Raw genomic sequence first — 22,956 nt, forward strand, 5'->3', positions numbered from 1 at the left:
TACCCATATCCCGATCTCGTACCAATTTCACACAGGCACCCACAGATCCCATCGAGATCGCTGGCGCGGAAACGGACACACACAAATACAGCTCTCTACCGTCTGCCTTTCCAAACCCTCTTGCTAGCAAGGCCTGAGACTCCGAAAACATTAAGCCCTCACTGCACTCCTCAGGGTCATTCCGCTTCCGGATCTTAGACTTACCTGACCCTGCGGTCCCTTCAAAAATGTTCCGCAGGGACTCGGGCGCAAGCCTTCCTATGGTCCTCAAAGGGCCAGTGTGCGGACAGGAAGCTGCTTCGGCTATGATGGACATTGGAAAATGCAGTCAGAGCATGGACAGCCTTTCAGAGATCTCACGATCTCAATTCACAGGCCTTGGCCCCGGGCCCACATCCTTTCCCTGGGCAAAAACCATCGCCTTCACAGTTGTTCACATCCGTGGCCAGGAGCTTCTATTAGTTCCAGGCCGCGTTTAGAATGCAAGACTCAACCCAGGCCTCCACGCTGCTTCCCCACAAATGGATGCTCCAGTCTGGAAACCTGGACAATAAACCAACGCGGCCTTTCACCGGAAGTAGCTTTGGACGCGATGGCCCCTGGGAAACGTAGTTCAGCGCTCAGAGGAAGGATGTAATTCTTTGCAGGTTGAGTTCTTTATCTGGGCATCCGATAGACATGGTGTGACAGAATGGTCCGGTAACCAGCGAGTCCTTACTATCTCCGTCTGAGCATTGGCCAGGTGTGGTGGATATCTCTTATCCACAAGACTCGACCTGGGGGTAGGATGAAGGGGCCCGGCCCCAGGAGGGTCCCCTATCTGCGAAGTCATGGGAGCTGCTTCTTTAATGAGGTGTAGTATCCCTTACATCCTCAAATACCTTATTCCCATCCTCCAGTTACCTTTAGAGAGTTTGGTTTAAATTAATATTCAAGCTTACATTAGTATTTTGTAAATGTTGTTCATGTCTTAGCCTTTTTTTTTTCCCCTGAAGTTAATACTTGCTGGCTTTTAAAATTTGCTTCCCTTTCTCTGTGCTCGTTATGTAGATGGACAGTATGTCTAAACTTTCTGATGGAGTGACTTTTTTCAGTACTCTCAAATTCAACCTTTAAAAATAATTGCCTTTAAAATATTTTTGTTGTGAAATAGGAAAGACCTGAAGACAACTGCATAGAATGTGTATGTTCAGTGTAACTCAATAGTAATGAAGAGTATATTTGGTATCTCAAGAAGAAACAGCCTATGCATATAATATTTCTGATCCCCAGGCCCCAGCTGATCACTAACTATCCTGCCTGGCTGGTGGGGTAATAATATTGTGAAGGCTGCTTTTGGGCAATTAACTTTAAAAATGGAAACCTGAGTAAGGTAGAAGGGCCCATAGTAACCCCCTGGCAGAATATAAACATGCTCTTTAGGTGACCCACCTCAAAATATCCATAAGCCCCAGCTGACCAATGGGTTACTTACACCAGGACACAGGGACCATAAAAGGAAAATTAAGGGGTGGGAAGCCGTAGTTAGTTACCACACCTCCTCACTTTCCCTCTTTAATTAACTACAGCTTCCCACCACTGCCGCACTGCAGACAGTCTCTGCTTTGCCTTTGTGCCCACTGCTTTCTTGCGGTATATTCGATAAACTTCTATCTCCTTTGTTCTGCCTTGGATGAATTCTTTCACCATCCCCATTGTCAGCTTCTACCAGATCTTGTCACCCCACATTTGGTGGCTCCCATCGAATCAGGGGACCCCACAAATATCTTGGCTTGTCAGTTATCTATCTTTAAAATTTACATAAGCACATATCAAATTGTATGAATTTATCTTGCTTAGTTCTTAAAATCCTAACTGAATTAACTCAAAACTCTACACTAAAGACTTTGCAGAAGAAAATGTATGCCCACTCAGGGTGAAAATTATTTTTCTCATTACTGTTGTGTCATGGGACCCCAAGATCAACACTCTGTCCAAGGTTGAATGATTCACTAGAGGAACTCACAGTGAAACAATACAAAGGGAAATTAGCAGAGAAAAGGTGCATGGAACAAAGTCCAGGAAAAACCAGCACATGTTTCCAAGGATCCTTTCCAAGTGAAATCAAAGAGGACATTAATTTCCCCTGCAACAAGTTTTGACAACACATGTGAAATGTTGCCAACCAGGGAAGTTCACTAGAGACTCAGTACCTAGAGTTTTTATCGTGTGCTGGTCACATAGGGAGCCTCTGCCAGGCACATACTAGAATTTCAGAAGGAAAGCAGATATTTAACAAATTATATGATTTACACAAACAGGCATAGTGAGCCATTTTTGTCAAATAGGATAGTGTGAATCCCCTCTGGAAATCTAAGTTCTAGGTGCAAGCCAAGGGCCAACTGTGCAAGCAGACATTTCCAGGGATAAGAATTCTCAGGTCTGCTATGCTAAGACTTTTCTGCACACCAGTGTCCTAAACAAAATGTCTGGCTTTCAAAACAACAAAAATTAAAAGGCATATGAAAATACAAGGAAAAAAAAAATCAAGATATTCCCAAGAGATTAAAAAAAAATCCTAACTAGACTCAGGTATCCTTAGCTTGTTGCCGTGTAACTTCAATCTATACTCTGTCTTCACATGGCCTTCTCTTGTATGTCTTTTCATCTTCTGTTATAAAGACACTTGTCATTGGATTTAGGTCACACCTAGATTATCTAGAATGAATGCACCTAGAGATTCTTAATTATGCCTGAAAAGAAAATTACTTTTACTAAGTAAGGTCACATTCACATGTCTCGGGGTTAGGATATGGACATATCTCTGGGGGCCACAATTTAACCCACTGCAATCTGTTACTATGTTTATTCTTACCCTAATAGATTTCCTTAGAATTCTCATCCTCCCACTATTATTTTTTTAAATTTATTTTTGAGAGAGAGCGCTCACATGCACATACGTATGAGTGGGGAAGGCAGAGACAGAGGGAGACAGAGCATCTGAAGCTGGCTCTGCACTGACAGCAGAGAGTCCGATGTTGGGGCTCGCACTCATGAACCATGAGATCATGACCTGAGCCGATATCAGGAGTCAGAGGTTTAACAGACTGAGCCACCCAGGCACCCCTCATCCTCTTACTGTTATAAATGACATCTAGATACTGACAACAAATAAATGTTTCTCTTTAACATGGACTGTCTCAGTGGTTTAGGAGAGCAAAGACAAAATTCTTCATCTACCCCTTAAAATTTGCTCATTCCATAGTTTTATTTCAGTAAATAACAATTCTGGTTTTCAGTTACTCAAGCTGAAATACTCGCATGAGCCTAGGTTCTTATCTTTCATTTCCAACATCAAATCTGTTACCTGATTCTTTCAGCTCTATCTTCAAAATATATCTGAAATCCAACTCCTCTCATGACTACCAGTGCAATCACCCAAGACCAATTTACCATCATCTCTTACCTGGATTATTCCAACAGCTCATTAGCTAGTTTCCCTGCTTCCTTTTTTTTTTTTTTTTTTTTTTTTTTTTTTTTGGTTCCCCTACACTGTATTCTCTAATCAGCACCCTGGTCTCTCTCTCTGTTTTTAAAGTTTTAGCTATTTAAGTAATCTCTATACCCCATGTGGGGCTTGAACTCACTACCCCAAGATCAAGAGTTGCACAGTTTTCTGACTGAATCAGCCATGCACCGAGTGATCTCTTTTATTTTATTTTTATTTTTTAAGCTTATCAATTTATTTTGAGAGAGAGCTCAGGAGGGGCAGAGAGAGAAGGAGAGAGAGAGAATCCCAAGTAGGCTGCTCATTGTCAGTGAAGAGCCTGATGCGAGACTTGAACTCATGAACCGTGAGATCATCACCTGAGCCAAAATTAAGAGTCAGACACTTAATGACTGAGCCACCCTGGTACCCCCACCCCCACCCCCAAGTGATCTCTTTTAAATGCAAGTCAGATCATGTCACTCCTCTGTGCAGAACCAACATTGCCTTCACATCTCACTGAGAAAAATAAGCAAAGTTCTTACAATGCTCTCTAAGACCTTCCATAATTGGTCCCCTCATTAGCTCCTTCTTCTCATCTACTATTCTTCACTTTGTCACTGTGACCAACTTGCTGCTTTTGAATATACCAGGCTTGTAGCCAACCTATGGCATTTCTATTTTGGTGTTTTCTCTGTTTATAATTCACTTTGTCTAAATACCTTTAAATGCCACTGCTTCTTCTTTTTGGTTTTGCTCAAATATTTTCTTTTTAGGCTTCTCCTAACTATTCTATTTAAAAGGACAATTCCCAGGGTTCCTGACTGGCTCAGTCAGAAGAGCACACAACTCTTGATCTTGGGGTTGTGAGTTTGAGCCCTGCATTGGGTGTAGAGATTACCTAAATAAATAAAACTTAAAAAAAAACAACAACACAGGGGCACCTGGGTGGCTCAGTTGGTTAAGCGACCAGCTTCGGCTCAGGTCATGATCTCACAGTTTGGGAGTTTGAGCCCTGCGTTGGGCTCTGTGCTGATAGCTCGGAGCCTGGAGCCTACTTCAGATTCTGTGTCTCTCCCTCTCTCTCCCTCTCCCCTGCTCATGCTCTATGTCTCTGTGTCTCTCAATAATAAATAAATGTTAAAAAATTAAAAAAAAACCATAAAATTGCAATTCCCTTGGCACTTGCTATCCCATTTCCAAGCTTTATTTTTCTCTTTAGAGCTTACTCTTATCTGGAATACTATATATTTCATTTGCATGTTCATTGACCACTTTCCCTGACTAGAATATAAACTCCTTGAGGAAAGGAAATTTTGGCCATTTTTTTTCACTGATGCTTTCCTAGAATATAACCTGGCACATATAAAGGCTCAATAGGTCAATTGAGCTGTTAAATCAAAAATACCGTGTTTGACAAGAACAGGAAACATGAACTTTCATAAGTTTTTTGGTGGGAATGGAAAGTGATTCATCTTATGTGGATTGCAAATATTTATACAATGCCTCTGACCCAGCACTTCTTAGAGGAATTTATTACAAAGATGCTTGCACATCTGTGCAAAGCTGAATATATAAAGATATTCATTCTAGAATTGTAGAAACCTGAACACATCCTAAAAATTCATGAATATGGTATGAAAGTATGACATTTCCCCCACCACAAAATACTATGCCACCGTAAGAACAAGGAATATGTATTAATATGGGATGTCTCCTAAGAAATAATAGTAAAAAATAAAATGCTTTATATTAAAATTTGTGAAAAATAAAGATAAGGGGCCTTATATACATAGATATGTTGGTATAGTCATAGAATTACTCAAAGTAGTTTACATAAGAAACTAGCCACAGTAGGTACATGTAGAGAAGAGAAATAGTGAAAGGGAGACTTCTTTTTTTTTCACTATAACCTTGTTTACATTTTTAAGATCAATGAGATGATTCCTTTAAAAACAACTGTGAAATGGGGCACCTGGGTTGCTCAGTCGCTTAGGAGTCTGACTTCAGCTCAGGTCATAATCTCATGGTTTGTGGGTTCAAGCCCCATGTGGGGCTCCGTAATGATAGCTCAGAGCCTGGAGCCTTTTTCAGATTCTGTGTCTCCCTCTTTCTCAGCCCCTCCCCTGCTCATGCTCACTCTCTCCCTCTTTCAAAAATAAAAAAACATTAAAAAAATAAAAATAAAATAAAAACAATTGTGAAAAAAAAAGTTGACAGAAAGGAGAGCCAGGAGGAAAGTTACTAAGTTCCTAAGCTAGTAACTTTGAGAGGTGATGAAGGTTGCTGAAATAGGACTGTGAAATGCAGATGTAAAGTATAACCCTGAAGTTTTTAGCAATGGAAAGATAGAAAGCAGAATGTAATAAAAAGAAACTGCAGTGTGCAACAATAATAGTTTCGAAAGACTGCAGATTTATGAAGGGCTGAGTGCATATGTAGACTCTGAAAATGAACAGAATATGGTCCTCTAGGATTACTTAAATAAAAGAGGGCACTGATAGAGGAACAATGAGGACAGAAGGGTTCATGTCAACTGAAACTCAAGGAGAGTAAGGCCTATGAAGGAAATCCTGAAAAACATTTCAGGGCCGTCAGCTCTCTCACTGAACATCTATGTTCTGCCTTATTCCACTCACTCTCTTGGACACAACCTCCTTTACCTTTCCTCTATTCACCACCCATGGCCTCTCTTCTTGTTCCAACTTAAAGATTTCATTCAGTTTGGTGATATGATAGTCCATATATAGGAAAATGACCTAAGACTTTAATTCAAGTACCATCCCCAAACTCAGACTGAGCCTGGGCCTTTCAGGACGTTACCATATAAAGAGGAACGAAAGAAGTAACATTTTACCTTAAAGGTTGAGCATATACAATGATATAGCAGAGGGTTGAGAATATCTGAAGCTTGCATCTCAAAGCTGAATCTACTATGCCGTGTAAAGGTTCTAAGTATTTCAGAAATGGAAAAGAGACAGCACTTTACTTTCAGAAATTGGATTATACAGAGAGCTATCCACGCCTAATATGGCTGTGTTGCTCTAGTTCTCCAGCATCACATTGCTGTACAGATTCCTCTGAACATCAATTATTTTTTTATGTTTATTGATTTATTTTGAGAGAGAGATAAAGGCAGAGAGAGAATCCCAAGCAGGCTCCATGCTGTCAGCATAGAGCAAGACACAGGGCTTGATCTCATGAACCATGAGATCATGACCTGAGCTGAAATCAAGAGTCAGACGCTTAACCCACTGAGCCACCTAGGCGCCCCCATCTGAACATCTTTAAGTTGTGGCTGATGCTCCTGTTTGAATTGAACAATCATGTCTCTGAGTGTTTACTCTACCAATGACTCCCAAAGAACAGAGAAGAGTAAATGTCTGGGGGCAAGATTGTGGACAAAACAGGTACCCCTATAGCAAAATGTACCTTGTTTAAAATGTCATACTGATTTGTTATTCTGTTCCAGAACAAATGTTTGGAATCTTAAGTGTTTATATAAGAATGCTGCAAGTTATTTATTATATAAATTATGTAGCTTTTCCCTCTTAAAATTGAAACTCCAGGAAGACATGCCCTTATTATTAGTTTGAACAGGAAATGAGGCTTGCAGGATTCAGATTCCTCCACCATCTCAGCCACCCATGCTGAGATGACCTATATTTAGGTGATCACACAAATACTCACACTTACCCACAGATCCACACACAATCTTGCCCCACCACATGCACACAATTATTCCAACCTCACACGCCCATGATATGACCCTCTAGCCTCACGAAGTCACACATAGTCTTGATCCCACCACTCTGTTCACACTCACCAATTTTACTCACATGCAGTTTCTCTTACACTCAACTATCCTCCTCCAACCAGTCACACATGTAATCTCACCGCTGTCTCACACTTTCTTTGCCTACCTTCAAATACATAACTGGGCTTGAAGATTTCTCCCTTTCAAACTCCCCAGGCTGGTTTGGTCACAGATGCTCCTGTCCACATTCGGGTTCGTTCTCCTGGCTCCCCGACAAGTTCCGAAGCAGTCTGCCTCAAGAACATCTTGGTACTCAGGGCAAAGCAGAATTCTGAGCACCATCAGGACACTTAAGTGTGGCCAGCTTCTAGAGGAGGCAGCTTAGGCAGCTTGGCCTGGTCCATCTGGCCATTGGCAAAGGCCAGGACTGGGATTCCCAGGATGCCTGAGAAGGATGCCTGTAGGACCTAGTATGTTACAGGTGAATTACCAAAGCTGGAGAGAGCCGCTCTGAGGGCTGTGTCAACGAAAAATTGCACCAGACAAGTTAAACAGGTAAGGAAGACTTTATGAAAGATTGTTGCAATAGAGAGAGAGAGATTGAACTCAAGTCAGTATATAACATAGCAGGGATTTATATCCAATGCACGGCATGAGGGAGTCAGTGGATAAAAGATTACTAAGAGGAGCGTGGTTAAGTATCAAGGGCAGGGGGATTCTTGCGGAACTAGGGTCTGCAGATCAAGGACCAGCCATGGTCAACAGGAGTGCTCACAGGAGCCTGTCTACAGTTTGGTCGACGGAGTCCTTAGCTGACGCTCGCGGAAGCCCCCGGAGCGCGGCTCAGCGGGAAGGCCCAGTTTTGGCCAGGTCCGGGCTCCACGCCTCGGGGAAATTGGGATATCCAGGCGACAGCTTTCCAGAAACCTGTCGCATTCGTACTACATCTCCCAGAGGCCTCTAGGCTCAGTGCTCCCTCCCGCGAGAACTGGACCTTCTCCTGAGCAGTGGGTGGGATCTTCTGGCGGGTTGGAGCAAACGGCCCCAGGGCGCTGCGGGAGCTCTTGCGTTCGACTTGTTCCAAGTAGAGTAGAGAGGTACTACCTGTACCGAAGGAGGCGTAGGTGAGGTGGCCCGGAGCCCGGGATTGGGCCGGCGTGTCTGGAACCTCTGGCCTGTGCAGGGTGTGTGGGGAGCCAACTGAGAGGGGGAGATTGTGAGGAGGGTGTGTGTCTGAATGTGACTGTGTGCCAGTGTGAGCGTGTACGGAACTGTGAGGGCGGGGAAGGGGGGCTTGATTTGCGGTTATGATTGTTCATGTGTAATGAGGTAATTGTGTGACCGGGTGTTTGCGCGTGTAGGGTTCTTTGACCGCGTTTATAAAACTGGGTGTCTTCTTGTGTGTGTGTGTGTGTGTGTGTGTGTGTGTGTGTGTGTTTATGACCATTTGCTGAACTGTGGGTATGGGATGCCTTAACTGTGAGATCGGTGATTGTGTTTACCCAAGGTGTGTGTATTTGTGATATTATTAGTGTAGGGTGCGTGTGAATTCGTTATTGTCACTGTGTCCCCATGAAGTGTGGCAGTCGGAATGTGAGAGTGTGGGGTGCCTATGACTGCGATTGTGACTGTGTCTGTTCCTGCAGTGTGTATGCTCGTGTGACCATGTGCAGCCAGTTGTGTTTAGGTTTGGGGTGCCTGTGTCCTCGTGGCGTGAGTGAGTTTGTGGGAATATGTGTCCGTATAGCACTGTAGTTGTGGGGCGCCTTTGTGTGCCTTTGTGACTCCAGCGCTCTGTTCCCAGGAGACCTCTGTGAGCTCAGGGAGAGATTCTGCCCAGAACTACAGTCACCCTGCTCTTGTCTTGATGCTGGTGTTGAACAGGCACCCTAGCCTTGCCTGACCTACATGTATAGGTGACGGGTGGTTGGCTGACCTGGACTCCCAGAAGAGCCTGGTGTTTCCTGACTTCTTTCTTTTTCCCCAGCTCTGCTTTGCTTGCACAGACGCTTCCAGAGTGGAGGAAAGAATGGCTGTTGAAAATCCACAAGGCTCCTGCAAGGTAGTTTGTTGTGTTGTTTCCCCTTTTTCCCTGGAATCCCCTTTTCTTTGTCAGGACTTGACTTGCTTTCCTCCTCTTGAAAATTCTTGTCCATCAGGTGACTTGATCCCTGGAATTTCCCCTTTGATAAAATGTGAGTGACTGCACACCCTAACCCCTCACACACCTGATTTTCTCTTATAAGTTGTCAAATGGTTTAATTTTCCTTTATGCTGTCTTAAAAAAAAATACTGTTTCCTCCTACTTGTAAAAGTAAAATATGATTATTTTAAACAATTTCAGAAGTACATCTTTTGAAGAAAATGTCCATTCCCAGTTAAAAACCAATGCTTACTTTTTTGTATTTTCTCCCCACTATGTTTTATGTACATATATAAAATGTGATTTTTAAAAATTGAATTCATTCAGCATTTACCATTATGGCCAACATTTTTTACATAAAATTAAATTTAAGTTTTTTCCCACATGATTTAATATTTGAAACATTTTTAGAAGTGCGTATTTTTTTTGAATGCCTCTGGCTTATTTTTTTTGCTCTTAAATTAGATACAGAAATAGCATATCCTACTTATTTGTGTTGTTTAATATATAATTGTAAAGACTCATGTAGGGAGTACCTAAGAAATAAAATACAACTATCTCTAAAGAAACCTCTGATGTACCCCTCCACAATCACAAATAACTGTGCTCCTCTGGTGATAACCACTGTGATGTTTTCTTTGCCTTACATTAGAATTTTAGTACCTACGTATGCGTTCCAAAATCATATAGGTTTAGTTTATGTCTATTTTCTCTCTTTGTATGAGTAGACATTCTTTTGTGTTTTTTTTAATAAAAAAATGTGAGCTTCATTCATGTTTCCTGTAACTACAGTTAATTTTTTCCATTGCTATACATATATATATATGTATATATATATATATACATATATATATATATATTATCTTGTATGATAACATCACAATTTACTATTTATCCTTTCTGTTTTTCATGGATATTTGACTTCTAGTTTTTGGTCATAACAAGCATTGTGACCACTAGTATTTTGTGCACATATTTTGGTACACATGTGCTTGCATTTCTTTAGCATATATACTAAAATTGTGGTTAAGTTGCTGAGGGATAGAAATTGTACATCTTCAGTTTTACTAGACAACGTCAAACTGTTCTCTAAAGATACTGTGCAAGTGTTTTACTTGTATCAGCAGTTCACAAAGGTTCCTTTTGCTCCACATCCATGCCAGCCCTTGGCATCATCATACTTTTAAATTTTTGACAGTTTGGTGGTTGTCTAATGTTATCACATTTAATTGATAGTTCCCTTATTATCAATGAAATGTAACACCAATTCTTGCCCACCTGGGCGTCCTTTTTTGTAAAATGCTTGTTCAAATGTTTTGCCAAATTTTAATTGGGTTGTTTTTCTCTGATTATAGCAATTGATATATATATATGTGTATATATCTTCTGTATAATAGTGACTAAATATTTTCTTCTGCTCTGGCTTAGTTTTTCATTCTGGGTGCCTTTTGATGAATATAGAGGTTCTGGTGCCTTTTGATGAATATAGAGGTTCTGGATTTAAATGTAAGGAATCTTTTTTCGTAGTTAGTTCTTGTTTAAGAAATTTTCTGCTATGTAGAGGTAATGAAGATTTTGTCATGTTCTCTTCTAAAAGCTTTCTAGCCGTTGGTTTTAACATGTAGGTCTTTACACTACCTGGAATTGATTCCTGTAGGTAGTGATTTAATTTCATTTTATCCCCCATGTGGGTATCCAATTGTTCCAGTATCATTTACTGAAAAGTTCATCTTTCTACACTGATTGACAATACCATTTTAGTAAAAAAAAAATCAAGTGACCACCTATGTCTACATGTATTTTGGGAGATTATATTCTGTTCCATTGCTCTATTTTTCTCTCCTTGCAGCAATATCATGCTATCTTATTCGCTGTAACTTTATAATATTTAGAGCAAGTCCTCTTTTGTTCCTCAAGAGTGTCTTGGCTGTTTGTGTTCTTATGCATTTCCATATAAATTTTTGAAATAGCTTGGTTGCACTCAGGCATCTTTTGTGATTTAGATTGAATTGCATTGTATCTATAATTGTATAAATGGAAATTTGGGGAATCTTGGGGTGACTGGATGGCTCAGTCGGTTAAATGTCCAACTCTTGATTTCGGCTCAGGTCATGATCTCATGGTTTGTGAGATTGCACCCCCCCATTCAGCTCTGCACTGACAGTGTGGAGCCTGCTTGAGATTCTCTCTCTCCCCTCTCTCTGCCCTCTCTCTCCCTCTCTCTTAAAATAAATAAAAGACATTTTAAGTTTTTTAATGTTTATTTTTGAGGGAGAGCGAGCGAGCAAGGGAGGGGCAGAGAGAGATGGAGACACAGAATCTGAAGCTGTCTCCAGGCTCTGTGTTGTCAGCACAGAGCCCAATGCAGGGCTCAAACCCATAACCCATGAGATCATGACTTGAGCCAAAGTTGGATGCTTAACTGACTGAGGCACCCAGGCACCCCAAGACATTTTTTAAAATCTTGGGAAAAAAAAGAAATTTGGGGAATCTTCTAATAATACAAGCCTCTCAATTGACTTAGGTCTTCTTATTGTTTCTCAACAAGGTCTTGCTTATCTCCTTTAAATATTCCCTGGCAATTAGGAATCATATAATCCATTCTATAGTATTTCCTTTTTGCATTGAGTGCCAGGAATCTGAGCACTTCAAATAATGATCAATCCTAGCAATAATTTTAGCCTGGGTTTTTGATATTGAGTACCTATTACCTATGACCTTTGTATATTATTAAAACATTTTTTTTCTTTAATTCTTAGTCTCAAATACATTTTTGAAACTGGGGACATTGGGTCGTCTATGTGGCTCAGTCGGTTAAGCATCTGACTTCGGCTCAGGTCATGATTTCACGGTTCACCGGTTTGAGCCTTGGCGTTGGGCTCTGTGCTGACAGCTCAGAGCCTGGAGCCTGCTTCAGATCCTGTAGATCCTGAAGGCTCCAGTTGCTTCAGATTCTGTGTCTGAAGCAGGCTCCACTTGCTTCAGATTCTGTGTCTCCCTGTCTGTCTATGTCCCTCCCCTACTCGTGCTTGCGCTCTGTCTCTTAAAAATAAATAAAAACATTTAAAAAAGAGAGAGAAAGGAAGTAGGGATATAAAAATTAGGAAGGGGGCGCCTGGCTGGCTCAGTCAGTGGAGCATGCAACTCTTGATCTCAGAGCTATGAGTTTGAGCCTACGTTGGGTGTGGAAATTACTTAAAAATAAAATCTTAAAAAAAGTAGGTATAGACTTAGATACAGATAGATGCTTACTGTCTAATATTTTTATTTTAATAACATTTTGGTCCAATCAATTCTGTTTTGTATGGTACTTTTACTGTTCTCTTCATATTATGTTTTATAACTGCCCTTACCTCTTCCCACTACCCTCCACTATCCTTTGTCAGGTAGTTTCTGCCTCTGCATCTTTGCCATCTGTTCTCACTAACTGTTTAGTTTAAATATTGGCTCCTTCAGGAAAAGAAAGAAACACCATATCTCAGATTATTTTACCTATGCTATTCTCTCAATAACACGGTGTAAAAAGTATGGGCTCTGGTATCAGATGTAGCTTCCGATCTCAGCTGCACCACCTGTGAGCTGTTTAACCTGCAAATGAGAGGCTCTCATTCTCACTCAGTGTTGAGAATGAAATCAGATATGTGTGGAACACTTGGTACACATCAGAAGTTCGGTAAATGTTAGCTCCCTTTCTCTATTTCTCATTCTTGGGAACTTTATATCAATTACAGTTTAAAGCCCTTAACTAAAGGCCTTTTGGTGGTTCCCAAAGGATCTTTTATTTTAAATTGAGGTATAATTGACATGTAACATTATATTAGTTTCAGATGTACAACATAGTGTATTGGTATTTGTATATATCTTGAAATGACCTCATAGTAAGTCTAGTTAATATCATCACCATACATAATTTTTTCCTGTGATGAAGAGTTTTAAGATTTACGCTACTAGCAGCTTTTAAATATGCAATACAATATTATTAACCGCCCATGACTTCTTTCTTTTACAACTGGAAGTTTGTACCTCTTGAGCCCCTTTTTCCCATTTCACATCCCCCACCCCTGGTCTCTGGCAACTATCAACTATTTTCTGTGTCTACAAGGTTGGCCTTTATTCAGATTCCATATGTAAGTGAGGGGGTGCCTGGGTGGGTCAGTCAGTTAAGTGTCTGACTTTGACTCAGGTCATGATCTCCCGGTTCATGAGTTCGAGCCCCACATCAGGCTCTCAGCTGTCAGCATGGAGCCTGTTTCTGATCCTCTGTCCGTGCCCCCCTGCCCCTCCCCCATTCACACACTCTCAAAAATAAACAAACATTAAAAAAAATAAATTCCACATGTAAGGGAAAGTATATGGTATTTATTTTGTCTGACTTACTTCACTTAGGATGATGACCTTGAGGTCCATCCATGTTGTCATAGATGGCAAGATTTCACTCATTTTTATGACCGAATAATAATATAAAATCTCTTTATTCATCCATCATGGGTCACTCAGATTGTAAACTATCTTGGCTATTGTAAACAATGCTGCAGTGAATATGGTCTCATATGTCTTTCTGAATTAGTGTTTTCATTTTCTTTGGATACTCAGAAGTGGAATTGCTGGTTCACATGGGAATTTTGTTTTTAATTTTTTGAGTCCTTACTGTTTTCTGTAGTGGCTACACCAATTTACTTTCCTACCAATAGTGTATAAGTGTTCCTTCCCTTTTCTCCATATCTTCCTCAACATGTTATTCCTTGTCTTTTTGATAATAGCCATGCTAACAATTGTGAGATGATATCTCACTGTAGTTTTGATTTGCATTTCCCTGATGGTTAGTGATGTTGAGTATCATTTCATGTACCTGTTGGCCATCTGTATGTCTTCTTTGGAGAAATGTCTATTCAGATTCTCTTCCCATTTTTAAAATAAAATAGGTTCTTTGCTATTGAGTTATACTTTCTTTATATATTTTGGATATTATCATATACCCTTGTCAGATGTATGATTTGCAAATATTTTCTCCCCTTTTTATTCTCCCCTTTTTATTTCCTTTACTATTCAGAAGATTTTTTTTTGTTTGATATAGTCCACTTTTTAAAAAATATTTAGAGAGAGAGTGTGTGTGTGTGCACTCTCATGCGCGAATGGGGGAGAGGCAGAGGCAGAGAGAATCCCAAGCAAGCTCCATGCTCATTGCAGAGCCTGACATGGGGTTTGACCCCACGAACCGTGAGATTATGACCTGAGCTGAAATCAAGAGTCAGACCCTTAACCTGAGCCACCCAGGTGCCCGTCCACTTGTTTATTTTTGCTTTTGTTGCCTTTGCTTATGGGGTTATATCCAAAAAATAATACCTAAGACCAATGTCAAGGAGCTAACAGCCTCTGTTTTCTTCTAGGAATTTTATGGTTTCAGGTTTTACATTCCAGTAAAATAATTTTGAATTAATTTTTTATATGGTGTTAAGATAATAATCTAGTTTCACTCTTTCCATGTGGCTGTCTAGTTTTTCCAACACCATTTATTAAAGAGACTGTCCTTTCCTTTTTGTATATATTTGGATCCTATGTTGTAAACTTTTTGACCATAGTTTATTTTTGGGTTTCTGGTGCATAGGTTTATTTCTGGGCCTGTATTCTGTTCCATTGATCTGTGTGTCTGTTTTAATGCCAATACCATACTTTTTTGATTACTATATCAAAACAATCATATACAGTACTTTAAAATCCGGGAGCATGATGTATCCAGCCTTATTCTCCGAAGGATCTTACAGGCAAATTTTGCTCCCCAAATGCCTTGTAAATCATTGAGAGCCAGGATTATGCATTTCAATTCTCTTATATACATAACTTTTAATCCATTTTAAGTTTGTTTTGCTGTGTATTGAGGATCTAAATTCAATTATTTTTCATTTACTCAGTATTGTTCCAGTGTCTTTTATCCAGTAATAATTTATTTCCTTTTCCATTACTTTGCATTACCTTCTTGGTGTTATATTATTTAAATAGGCTGTATGCTCTATTTGAAAGTTTTTTAATTTAAAATTTAAAAAACTGTACTTGTACCTATGCCATGTTTAGATCATTTCCTTTTACAAATCTTTGAATACTGATCAAATATGTCACTTTTTTCTGAAGATAGCTGTATTCTCTGTTCCTTTCATTACAAAATAATTATTACAACAAATTTAGAAAATTCAGAGAAGCAGAAATAAAAAAAACAAAGGTCATCTGTAGTCCTACCAATTAACAATTGCTGTCACATTGTTAGAGCAAATACTTAGAATTCTTTTTTTAATGTGATCATACTATGGTCACTGACCTTTAACCCATGTTTATCATGCCTAAGTACCTTATGAATAGCTGTCGTGTTTTTACACATTTATCTTTGTCGTGAGTTGTAATGGTCTGATAGTGTTACCATTTTATCAAGCCTCTTTTGTTGAATGTGGTTTGCTTATAAACTGTTGCCTTTGTAAACAAGTATCCTCTTAGCCTGAATGGCTAAAATTTTTAACTTTTATTTTTAGTTAAGTAATAATTATATATATAGTCAATGAATATATCTTTTTATACAAATAATTTATATGTTATGGAGGAGCTCAAGTTCCATGTGACCACAGTCTCCAATCCCAGTTGTATATCCAAAGTTCCCAAAGGTAGCTACTGTTAAAAATTATTTATCCTTTTTACCTTTATCCTATACATTTAAATATATGGACACATGTATGTGGTAATGTTTTGTCACTTAAAAGTTTATCTATATGAAAAGAATTCTAAGTATATCCTGCAAAATGTGGAAAGTAACTGCATTATAGAATTGGTCCAAGGTTTAAGTTGGTTCATGTAAAATCCTTAGAACAGGATTCTTAGCACATTCACTTAGAACTTCCACTTAGTGTGAGTTGTTTGGTAATTATTGTTACTATTTTGAAATTTGCTTTATTATTCTGTGTGGAGAATTGTTCACATAAGTATAGAACTATCTCACTTTAATTGCTTCACGTAAAGCCATATTTTGTAGTACTGTGGTATGTTTAGTCATTCTTTGGTTTTTAAACATTTAGATGTTATATAGTTATCACTGTGGCAAGCACTGTTCCAGTGAATATTTATGTACAGGCATTCTCTAAGGTATATACTAAGAGTAAAATTACGGGGACAATAGAGTACACATATTTTAAACTTCAGTAAATATTTCCAAGTTAAACTTCACAATAGCTTGTTCACTTCACAGTACTCCTAGCTGTCTCTGACAGAACCTGTTTCTCCACTTCTAGTTAGTTTACTTATGGCTACATAAGGTGCAAAAAAGCACTTGCAACAAATAGGGACAGAGGATTAATGATTTCTTTTAATTTAATCTAGTTATTCTTAACCTTGGTTATTGATGTCTGGGTCCCACCCACAGCAATTCTGATTTTAATTCATCTGGAATATGGCCTAGGCATCATCATTTTAAAAAAAGCACTGATGATTCTAGAATGCTATCTACTGTTGAGAACTAATGACTTAAAAGCTCATACAAGGTGACAAGAAAAACACTGAGATGCAATTTGTCTGCAGTGGGGTTCAAGCTCTAGAATTTTTTAAAAGCTACCCAATTGGGGTGCCTGGGTGGCTTAATTGGTTAAGCATCTGCCTTCAACCCAGGTCATGATCTCACAGTTTGTGAGTTTGAGCCCTGTGTCCGGCTCTGTGCTGACAGCTCAGAGCCTGGAGCCTGCTTTGGATTCTGTGTCTCCCTCTCCCTCTCTCTGCCCCCTCCCCAGCTTGTTCTCTCCCTCTCTCTCTCTCTCTCTCTCTCTCTCTCAAAAATAAATAAACATTTTAAAAAAGCTACCCAATTGATTCTGATTGCAGTGAGAGTTAATCACTGACTTAGGCAAATCATGATTCATTTTCTGGAGCTGCTGGGTACTGTAGCTATCAAAAATAAAAACAAAACCAGTCTTGTAGCAAGGAAGTAGAGGAGGGATGATTTTGAAGGAGGCAGTCAACAATGCCTGCCATACCTGTGCTCTTGCCAGCAATTAATATGAAACTGTCATTGGTCATTTTAGCAGTGTTTTGGGAGAAAACCTAAAGCATATAGTATACACACATGCTTAATCAGCAGTCCTCATGTTTTTCAAAAGCAAGCCTTGAGTTTTGTGAATCTTACATACTTTATTAAATTTTTTGTAGTCTGTTTTTATCTTCATTAATCCTTTCCTGCTGTTTTTTGAGATTCTTTTGTTAGAATATTGAATTCTGATCAGTTTTATTTTATTTTTTAATGTTCAATGTTACTAATTTTTATCTTTGTAATTTTCCCATGTCCAGGTTTTTTTTTTTATATATATTGCTCTCCTTTTTACTTCATTTCTAGTATCTTGTATTTCTGTTTAGTTTCATATTTAACGTGAGAATTATTAATAATATGTCTTGTTTTGGGTAACTTTTCCATTTTGATTAAATTTCAAACTTGTAGAAAAGTTACAAGAATAATACAAAGTAGTCTTGTGTACTCTTTACTCAGACTCACCAATAGTTTTATTTTGCCCTGTTTACATTATCATTCCTATATGTGCTTGCAGTTGTTCTCTCTATATATACATGTGCACACACACTTACACAATACACACATTTTACCTGAACTATTTAAGAATAAGTTGTGGATGTTTGCTTGTTTACTCTTAAACACGTCAGTGTGTTATTTCCTCAGAACAAGAGCATTCTCTTATATAACCACAGTACACTTATTAAAGTAAGAAATTTTAACAATTATGCAATACAGTTATTTAACAGTCTATATTCAAGATTTTTCACTAGTCCTAATTTCTTTGTAGCAACTCACCCTACCCTCATCCTCTGTCCCCAGGCACTGTCCAGGATACAGTCTAGGATCACACATTGAATCATTGAATTTAATATCATGTCTTTTTGTAGTCTTCTTTACCTGGAAGAGTTTCTCTTTCTCTGTGTTTCATGACCTTGACATTTTTGAAGAGGGTAGGCAAGTTATTTTGTAAAATGTCCCTCAGTTAGGGTTTGTCTTATGGTTCCTAATACTTATATTCAGGTTATAAAATTTATGGCAGGAATACAACAAAAGTGATTCTGTCCTTCTCAGTGCATCCTATCGGGATACCTCATGTTGACTTGTCCCGTATTTGGAGATGTTGACTTTGATAATTGGTTAAGGTAGTATCTACTATGTTTTTTCACTATAAAGGTAATAGTTGTCTCTGTAATGTTATGTTGCATATGGGAGATATGTTAAAAGTGTAAATGATTTTCCACAAACTTTCACATACTACTTCTAGCATCCATTGGTATTACTTTCTGGATCCATTATTACTATGATGCTTTCAAGATTTTTTTTGTTTTATTTGTTTTGTTTTGGTTTTTGGTTTTTTTACTTCCATCATTTTGTCTATATTAATTAATTGGCATTTTATCATAAAGAAGAGTGGTCCCTTCTTCACTACTTACTTATTCATTTGTTATGTCAGTATAAATTCATATATTTTTATTTTGCTCAATGAGGTATAATCTTTTACTATTTAGTCTGATACTCTAATTGTTCTGGATTTGGCCACCAGTAGCCTATTCAGGGTGACTTCTGCATCCTTTTAACTTTCTATATGATTCTTTGAGACTTTCCTTACTTTCTGGTACAACAAGTTGCAATAGGCTCGTATCCAGATAGTCTCTTAGCTCCAGCCAGAATTGAACCATTTCTCTAAAGAGCCTGGTTCCTTGCAGTAAAGAATGTGTAGAAACCAAGATCTGGTTGCTAGGACTATAGTATTCATTCTAGTTTTATCCTGTTTCACATTTGTATCTTCCTTCTCCAATAATTAAAAACCTGACTCTCACATGCTCATTATATTTACTAATTTGTTCAATTCTAGAATATACAAAAATAGTTTTGGAACTCCTAACCTATACAATAACAAATATCAAATACTAAGTGTTGTTCAGTATTTGTTTATAGTTCTCTTTGTTTAGAGTAAGGATAATAGTTAAAATACTGTGTTCAAATTTACTTGGGTTCATTTTTTATTCCCTCCTTCAGTGCGGTTGTATTATTCATTTGAAATACATTTAGATTTATTTGTTCCTGTTTGTATGTGTTTGACTTTTCAAAAATTATCGGTTCATTCTGACTGATTTGATTATAGGAATTGGTAAAGCATTAACATGGTTCCAAAAGTTAAAACTATACAAAAAGGTACAGCTGGAACATGTCACTCTGCTCCCAGAACCCTTGTTTTAGTGAATATTATGCACTGAATTGTGTCCCTCCAAAATTCATATGTAGAAGCACTAACTCCCAGTACCTTATAATGTGACTGTATTTGGAGATAGGTCTTTTAGAGAGATAATTAAGTTAAAATGAGGCTGTTAGGGGGGACTCTAAACCAACCTGACTGATACCCTTTTATGAGGGGAAATTTAGACACAAAAGGAGACATGGGGGATGCTCATGTACAGAGGAAAGACCATGTGAGGACAGTGAGAAGGTGGTTATTTGCAAACCAGGGAGAGACGCTTCAAAAGAAGCCAAACTCTCCAACACCTTGTGCTTGGATTTCTAATCTTCAGAATTGTGAGCAAATAAATTTCTGTTGTTTATACCACCCAGTCTGTGGTATTTTGGTATGGAAGCCCTAGCAAACTAATAGTATGTTATTTCCTCCTGGCTCATAGCATAAATCTGTCTCCCTGGAACATGTTGAGGTTGGACCCTTGTTATAGGTCTAATGGCAACAGAATGGTTCTGTTGTATCTTGAGGAGAATGAGCATGACCTTTTAAGTTACTGCTCCAGGTGATGCTATCATAGGATTTTCAATCAGAAGAAAGCTACTTTCCCAGACACTGGATTGCAAGTTACTTCCACTGTTAAGAGAGTACCCAAAAGACTTGGTGGAGGGGCTCAAGATTGTCAGTTTCATCTGGGTCCCAACTAGATGTCCCCATTCCATATTTAAGCAACAATTTTTTTTAATGTTTATTTATTTTTGAGAGAGAGAGAGAGAGAGAGAGCACGAGCAGGGGAGAGGCAGATAGAGGGAGACACAGAATCCAAAGGAGGCTCCAGGCTCTGAGCTGTCAGCACAGAGCCTGATGTGGGGCTCGAACCCACAGACTGTGGACAGTGAGATCATGACCTGAGCCGAGGTTGGACGCTTAACTGGCTGAGCCACCCCGGAGCCCCTAAGGATCAAATTTTTTACCAATTAGTCCTCTAACTTTTACATGAAAAATATGGCAAGACTGAATTCAACTATTATCATAAGTCAGCAGCCTGCACAATTTTATGTTTGATTTTCAGCAATATCAGCCCTGTGACTTCAAGAAATGGAGACTCTTTGGATTTGCATGGACGTGCTCTGGTTCTCAAGACTGTGACTTGAACTCAGAGTTAACAGACCCAATCTTGTCAATTTCTCTTTGTAAGCACTGGAATGAACTCACATGAATTCACATTTCACACCACAGCCCTTATAAGTCATCATTACTACAATAAAGGTCAAGATATATGGCTCCCAAGATATATGCTTTAGTCGGCATTTTATCACGATCAACCACAGCTTGATTAATTGTGATCCCACTGCATGCCATGGATTTTTAGCATCCCAAATGCTATCCACAAGGAGCTTTATCTGTAGTCAAGCCCAAAGGATTAGTAAACATTTGGAAAAGGATAGAATAGTTCAGTGCAACAAAGATGTAAGGAATGGCTGAAAGGCATGACCTAACTAATCCCCAAATCCCATCTTTACAGGCCTGTCTCCTGGGACCACTTTAGGTACCAATTCTGTTGCTGTCAGGATCCCATCAAGAGACAGGAAACACATAATAATTTGAACTGGGGAAGTTCAATATGAAGAATTATTAACTAATGAGACTGGAGTAACATAGGATTGTCTAGTAATCTGTAAAGAGAGCACTAAAGACCATATGAATAGCATATATAAAAAGCTGCCATCACTTTAATGGTTGAAATGGAGTTCCCAAGGAAGCCCAGGGCTGAAATCCAGACCTTGTTGGAGAGGGCACAGTTGTGGTTCACTAAATGACAGAGTAGTCACAGTGGTATAGGGTTGGGACTAAGGTGAGGCCACTAAGGTATCAGGGTGCAAAAGTTAAGGAAGCAGTCACTCTCAGGTATCAGCTCTACACTTTCATGACCCTGAGTAGGAGTGCCTCAAATTTGGCACCCTAGTTGCCTCATTCGTAAGGGGGTACTCGTTCTCAGGGTCATAGAAGTGCAGGGTTGGCACCTGAGTGAGTGTTTGCTTCAATTTTGTGTTCTACATACCTCGTTTGCCTCTCTAAGGTCCTATCCCTGCCTTGATGCTGCACTAGCAGCACTTGTTGGAAGTACCTCCTCTGGAATTTGCTGGAAATCTGCCCTCTAGGGTAGGGTGTGAAGTCTTACCAGGAGCATGTGCTACAAAACTGCCAAAGAAAACTGCTGGCTAATGGATGTTATTGGCCACCTTGTGCTTTAAGAGCTGGGAGCTAGAGTAGTTGCTTACACTGAGGGAACCAGGTAAAGCCATCCAACTTGCAGGAGCTGGGCACGTGGGCAGCTTCATGTGCTGCACGAGGGCACTGGACAAGCCTGACAGGCAAGCACGCCAGAATCTAGAGGGAATAGTCTACCTGCAGTGTCTTTCTAACATCTTTTTCTTTGGGGCGCCTGGGTGGCACAGTCAGTTAAATATCTGACTTTGGCTTAGGTCATGATCTTACGGTTTGTGGGTTCGAGCCCCGTATTGGGCTCTGTGCTGACAGCTCAGAGCCTGGAGCCTACTAAGGATTCTGTGTCTCCCTCTGTCTCTGCCTCTCCTCTCTCTCTGCCTCTCTCTCTCTCAAAAATAAAAATTAAAAACAAACATCTTTTACTGACAAAGCTTAACATTGTGCTGACAAAGGAAAATATTCAAATAGACCTGATCTGTCTGCATTTACAAAGTAGGCAGTAAAGGATGAATTGGGGATCTGAGAGGCAATAAGTTGATAACTAGCATATAGTCTTTAAAGAGTTTTAAAGTTAGGGGCACCTGGGTGGCTCAGTCAGTTAAGCGTTCGACTTCAGGCTAGGTCATTATCTCACAGTTTGTGGGTTTGAGCCCCGCATTGGGCTCTGTGCTGACAGGTCAGAGCCTGGAGCCTGCTAAGGATTCTGTGTCTGCCTCTCCCCCACTCATGCTCTGTCTCAAGAATAAATAAACATTAAAAAAATTTAAAGTTAATTTTAACTTATGTATGGTGTGAGATAGAGATATTATCCCTTTGTATATGGATATCTGATTTTTTTTAACAGCTTTTTTTGGAGAATCCATCTTTTGTTCACTGTTGTCGTGCCAGGTTCATAAGTTTCTGTGTATGAGTGTATTCTTGGCTCAGTCTTCTGTGACATAGTTCTCTATTTTATTCTCTGTGCCAATGCCACAGTCAGTATTGTATGATAGTAAATCTTGATATCTGATAGAGCAAGTCCTTCCAACTCATTTTTAAGGAATGCCCCTTAGTCTTCTGTATATAGGTTAGAAAATCATCTTGTAAAGGTCTATGAAAAACTTGTGATTTTGGTTACAAT

General features: G+C 39.2%; 2 protein-coding genes across 19 annotated transcripts in view; one reads left to right on the plus strand and one right to left on the minus strand.

The window, feature by feature from the left end:
* The window catches only part of ZNF790 (zinc finger protein 790), a 29,611-nt gene extending 29,023 nt beyond the window's left edge, over positions 1-588 (minus strand). For 4 of the 12 annotated variants that reach the window (XM_027044741.2, XM_027044742.2, XM_053210224.1 and 1 more), the window contains exon 1: positions 205-586. The gene's annotated coding sequence lies outside the window, so the exon portion shown is untranslated. The other 8 variants (XM_053210223.1, XM_027044739.2, XM_015071921.3 and 5 more) reach the window with 4 other exon arrangements.
* LOC106974722 (zinc finger protein 345) overlaps positions 1-22,956 on the plus strand; it is a 171,767-nt gene that overhangs the window by 98,661 nt on the left and 50,150 nt on the right. Inside the window, exons 1-2 of one of the 7 annotated variants that reach the window (XM_053210213.1) lie at positions 6,357-7,778; positions 9,211-9,285. The exons of 1 other annotated variant lie outside the window; for it this stretch is intronic. In XM_053210213.1, coding sequence (XP_053066188.1) covers positions 9,253-9,285 — 33 coding nt within the window. In that variant the 5' untranslated portion in view covers positions 6,357-7,778; positions 9,211-9,252. Of the gene's footprint in view, positions 1-6,356; positions 7,779-7,804; positions 8,408-9,210; positions 9,286-22,956 lie in introns of those variants that run through there. 5 more of the 7 variants (XM_053210215.1, XM_053210212.1, XM_053210211.1 and 2 more) reach the window with 5 other exon arrangements.

This window comes from Acinonyx jubatus, chromosome E2 (assembly GCF_027475565.1).
Source record: "Acinonyx jubatus isolate Ajub_Pintada_27869175 chromosome E2, VMU_Ajub_asm_v1.0, whole genome shotgun sequence".
NCBI classification, from domain to species: Eukaryota; Metazoa; Chordata; class Mammalia; order Carnivora; family Felidae; genus Acinonyx; species Acinonyx jubatus.